The 4543-nt window shown below is 36.6% G+C and overlaps 1 protein-coding gene across 1 annotated transcript in view; it reads left to right on the top strand.

The window, feature by feature from the left end:
* Window positions 1-2675, top strand: part of LOC106881619 (smoothelin-like protein 1) — a 50067-nt gene extending 47392 nt beyond the window's left edge. Inside the window, exons 4-5 of the mRNA XM_014932084.2 lie at window positions 1457-1608; window positions 1998-2675. Coding sequence (XP_014787570.1) covers window positions 1457-1608; window positions 1998-2145 — 300 coding nt within the window. The 3' untranslated portion in view covers window positions 2146-2675. The remainder of the gene's footprint in view (window positions 1-1456; window positions 1609-1997) is intronic.
* Window positions 2676-4543: the final 1868 nt, after the last annotated feature.

The raw sequence follows: 4543 nt of genomic DNA, 5'->3' as shown, positions 1-4543 counted from the left end.
ATTTCGAGCGTGGCCGTTTTCGTGTGGGTGACACGTAAAAGCACCCACTACACTCTCTGAGTGGTTGGCGTTAGGAAGGGCATCCAGCTGTAGAAACTCTGCCAAATTAGATTGGAGCCTGGTGTTGCCATCCGGTTTCACCAGTCCTCAGTCAAATCGTCCAACCCATGCTAGCATGGAAAGCGGACGTTAAACGATGATGATGATGATGATATATATATATATGTATATATATTTCTGTTGATTTACTGAGAAGTAATAAATTATAAAGAACCAAAGTATTTTATTGATCAGCCATTTACAAGTTATGTGGGAGTTAGTAGTTGATGTTTAGTTGTTAGGTTAAATAGTTCAGGTGACTACATTGTCATTGCCTGGCAGGCTGGTGTTGATCTTTGCCTCAATAATGGTAGGTGAATGAGAAGATCTCAGACATGGTACTAGCTCCTTACAGCTAACTTTCCAATGTCATAATTACAGCTGTGGTCTCTGCGGTTCCTACTTACAGTTATGTAGATTATTCTATTCACAGCTAAGTCTTTTGTCCATGAACACAGTATAGTGAACTGTACCAGACTATAACTAGATAGGCAATGCCATTAACAGTTAAGTGTCATGGTCATGGATACACTACAATGAACGGTATCATACTGTTGTACCTACTTACAGCTATGTAGACTGAACTGTTGGCAGTTAACCTTTTTTGATACTAATCTGCCTGAGATTACCCTAGGATCTGGGATCAAATCTTACTGATTTAAATGATTTAAAACTTTCCCTCAAAATTCCTTGTTAATTTATGTTCCAAACATTAGCATAGTAATGACAAAATTATTTCACCAAATTCTACATTATTTCCGAAATTTATTGAAGTAAAAGTAGTGTTTCAACAGAAATATCATAATGAAAGTGATAAGTGTCTTTGTCATAGACACAGTCTAATGAATTATACAACACGGTCATACTTATTTTACAGCTAGATAGACTGGGTGGTTGTTACTGCTACTCCTACCTACACTGTGTTACCATATGTTGCCACTACACTAAAATATTGCCCAACACCTTAACACAGAATATGTGACCTTCTATATATGCTGTCTTGTTACCCCATATTGTTACCTTGCACTACTTTCACCTTACAATGTTAACCTACATCCTAAATATGTAACCTGTTCAATAATGAGTTCTGTTGTCACTTCTACCCTGTAACTTCATATTGCTATCCCTCACTGTTTCTCTACAACCCTACACTGTTTCTGCCCTACAATGTTTTCCCACATCCTAAATGTGTAGCCTGCTGTATAATGTTTCCTATTGTCACCCCTACGCTATTAGCCAATATTGTTACCCTATAATGTTGCCCTACAATCCTCCATGGCTTTCCCCACTACAACGTTACCCTACATTCTGAATATGCAACCTGTTCTCTATAATGTATTCTTTGTTATCTTTATAGAAAGTTGTGATCACAAATTTCTCCAGCAGTTGGTCCAATGGATTAGCATTCTGTGCCCTTATTCACCACTTCTACCCTGAATCTTTCGACTTCTATGCCTTGGACCCTAAAAAGAGGAGATATAATTTTGACCTGGCATTTCAGACTGCTGAGTGAGTATTATTTGTCCATCAAAGTAAATTTAGCTGGCTTGACTTCATTATTACAACATATACATACATGTGTGTGTGTGTGTGTGTGTGTGTGTGTGTGTGTGTGTGTGAATGCGTGTGTGTGTTTGTATTGCACCAACCAGTTGACAGCCAGTGTTGGTGTGTTTATATCTCCCATAACTTAGCAGTTGGACAAAAGAAACTGATAGAATAAGTACCAGGCTTTACAAAAAAAAATAAGTACTGGGGTCAATTCATTCAACTAAAAATTTAAGGTGGTGCCCCAGTATGGTTGCAATCTAATGACTGAAACAAGTAAAAGATAAAAGATACAGATAGATATATGCCTTTATTTATCTATTTATTTATTCTTTCCGTGTTTCCCACAGGAAATATGCTGACATTGCCCCATTGCTGGATACAGATGACATGGTAAAAATGCAGAAACCTGACTGGAAATGCGTGTTCACATATGTGCAGAGTTTCTACCGAAAACTTCAGAAACATGAGAGGAACAAAGTAATACCAAAAGCATGAGATCAACCCATCAGCATTTTAATCAGGCTTAGCCCCTCCCTCCCTGTAGCTGTGGAGAGAAGATGAATGAAAAGTAATGAAAACTGCGGAGGGGGTGGGTTGGGGTTGGGGTTTTTTTTTTATGGGCTTGCAATTAAGGGTTGGTTGGTTGGTTGGTTGGTTGGCTTGTAGAACTGCTTGCCTTAAGGATCACTTGAAAAAAGAAAAATTTGTGTTTTTTCAAGGACAAGAGAAAAACAAAAGAAAGAAAAATAAAAAAAATTAAAAAATTTTTTTTGTCAATTTGTTTTGAAATTTTAACTTATAAAAAAGAAAACACAAACCAAAAAAAAAATGAACAAAAAAAATATATTTAATAATAATAACGATGATGATGGTGATGATGATGATGATGATTATGCTTTCACGAAATCGGACAGCTTTGTTATTGAACAATTACGTTACCGCTGTTTTTCTGAGAGAATTTCTGCTGGAGCTTAGTTTCATAAGGTTTCTTGTTTGTTAAACAATAAAAGCCAGTGTTGCCGTTATTTTGTTTGTTATTATTATTATTATTGAAGAGTATTGTAGTTCGCTTGAAGCAATGCACTATAGAACAAAAAATAGACTGTATACCTGTTGTAACTTGGTAAACTATAGTCCGATGATATTTCAGAATTAGAATTCCTTCTTCAGATCTTATTTGCTGGAGTCTGTTATTATTATTATTGTTGTTACCCACCAAGGCCAACTTTTGCCTTTCATAAAATAAAATACCAGTCAAATACTGGAGTTGATGTAATCAACTAACCTACGCCCTTTGAAAATTGCTGGTGCTGTGCCAAAATTTGGAGCAGTTGTTGCTGTTGCTGCTTTGTTGTTGTTTTATATAAGCTGTTCCAAATCTCACACAAAAATCTCAAGGAGCAGCATGCTGGATGTTTTAGTGTCAGTATTATCTAAGATTCCGTTAAGCTTGTAAAATAAATCAAAAACATTTATAGAAATGCACAAATGCAACAAACTTCTTTGATAAACAACCTTTTTTTGTTTTTAGAAGGGTCAAATGTGTATCGTATTATTATACCCTTACATGGTGGAAAAAGTACCCAATCTTTCTGCTATTTTCACAGCTATACTGTGTTCAAAATATTACTTTCTTGTCTGTATGATATGAGAAATATACAAATTTTAATCAGATAGATAGAATGGGTTTTATTTAAAATCACTACAATCATTTCAACGCATCATTATCAGTTTTTCATTGCAGAACATTACATATATTATATGCAATATTGCATTAATATAATTCAACAATAGATCACTCATTGTCTTCCAGGGATGTTCTGCTTTTGAAGCATTTGTGACACTCAAAACATTGCATACAACCCATTGCTTCATGACTGTAAGCTTGCCAAAGCATGCTCAATGTCTCTGCAGCAGACTTCCCAAGTTTAACGCAAAATTTCACGCTGGTTCTTTGTACCTGTCCATAACAAAATCACACAGACTGCAGCATACATGTGATCACAAAAATTATAAATTTCACAACTTGCAGTCACTTGACACATTGCCTCATGAAGGTCACTGCTAGCTCTTACTACACATGCAAACATCTACTACCATCTGTTGGCATGCTACAGAACTAGTCTTGGAAATTTTTTGATACCACCTTGTGTACGTGTGTGTGTGTTTTTGTGTCTGTGTTTGTCCCCCGCCACCAACACTACCACTTGGCAACCAATGCTGGTTTGTTTACATTCTCATGACTTATCAGTCAACAAAAAAGACCAACAAGAAAGAGATGTGTGTGTGTGTGTGTGTGTGTGTGTGTAGGCATAGGCATGGCTGCATGGTGAGAAGTTTGCTTCCCAACCACATGGTTCCAGGTTCAGTCCCACTGTGTAATATCTTGAGCAAGTGTCTTCTACTATCGCCTCAGGCTGACCAAAGCCTTGTGTGCGGATTTTGTTGATGGAAACTAAAGGAAGCTCATCAATCATATATACATATATTTATATATAAGAAACAAGTTAAAAATAATGGGTAGGAATGACTGTCCTATTTTGGGGCGAATGCTACTGATTTTTAGCTTCAGGAAACATTTCCCCAAGACGCCTGATTTGCTCGACTAAAGGTGGTGCCCCAGCATGGCCACAGTCAAATGACTGAAACGAGTAAAAGAATAAAAGAATTACATACTATTTCTTTACTAGAGCAAAATTGGCTTACAGCTGTTTTCAGTAGCCATTTTGGATATATTACTAATAGGTTTACTCAATTGATCTATTGATCAATTGAGGCAAATTGAACAACCCATGAAAATTAATGCTACTTTCATCAGAGCCATTTCTGGTTATAACAAGCAGAGCACTGAAGGAATGGCTGGGATATGCTGCCACACCCATTGTACTCTCCT

Source organism: Octopus bimaculoides, chromosome 26 (assembly GCF_001194135.2).
Source record: "Octopus bimaculoides isolate UCB-OBI-ISO-001 chromosome 26, ASM119413v2, whole genome shotgun sequence".
NCBI classification, from domain to species: domain Eukaryota; kingdom Metazoa; phylum Mollusca; class Cephalopoda; order Octopoda; family Octopodidae; genus Octopus; species Octopus bimaculoides.
Note: the sequence above shows the minus strand (reverse complement) of the source record. Positions and strands in the feature narration are given on the sequence as shown.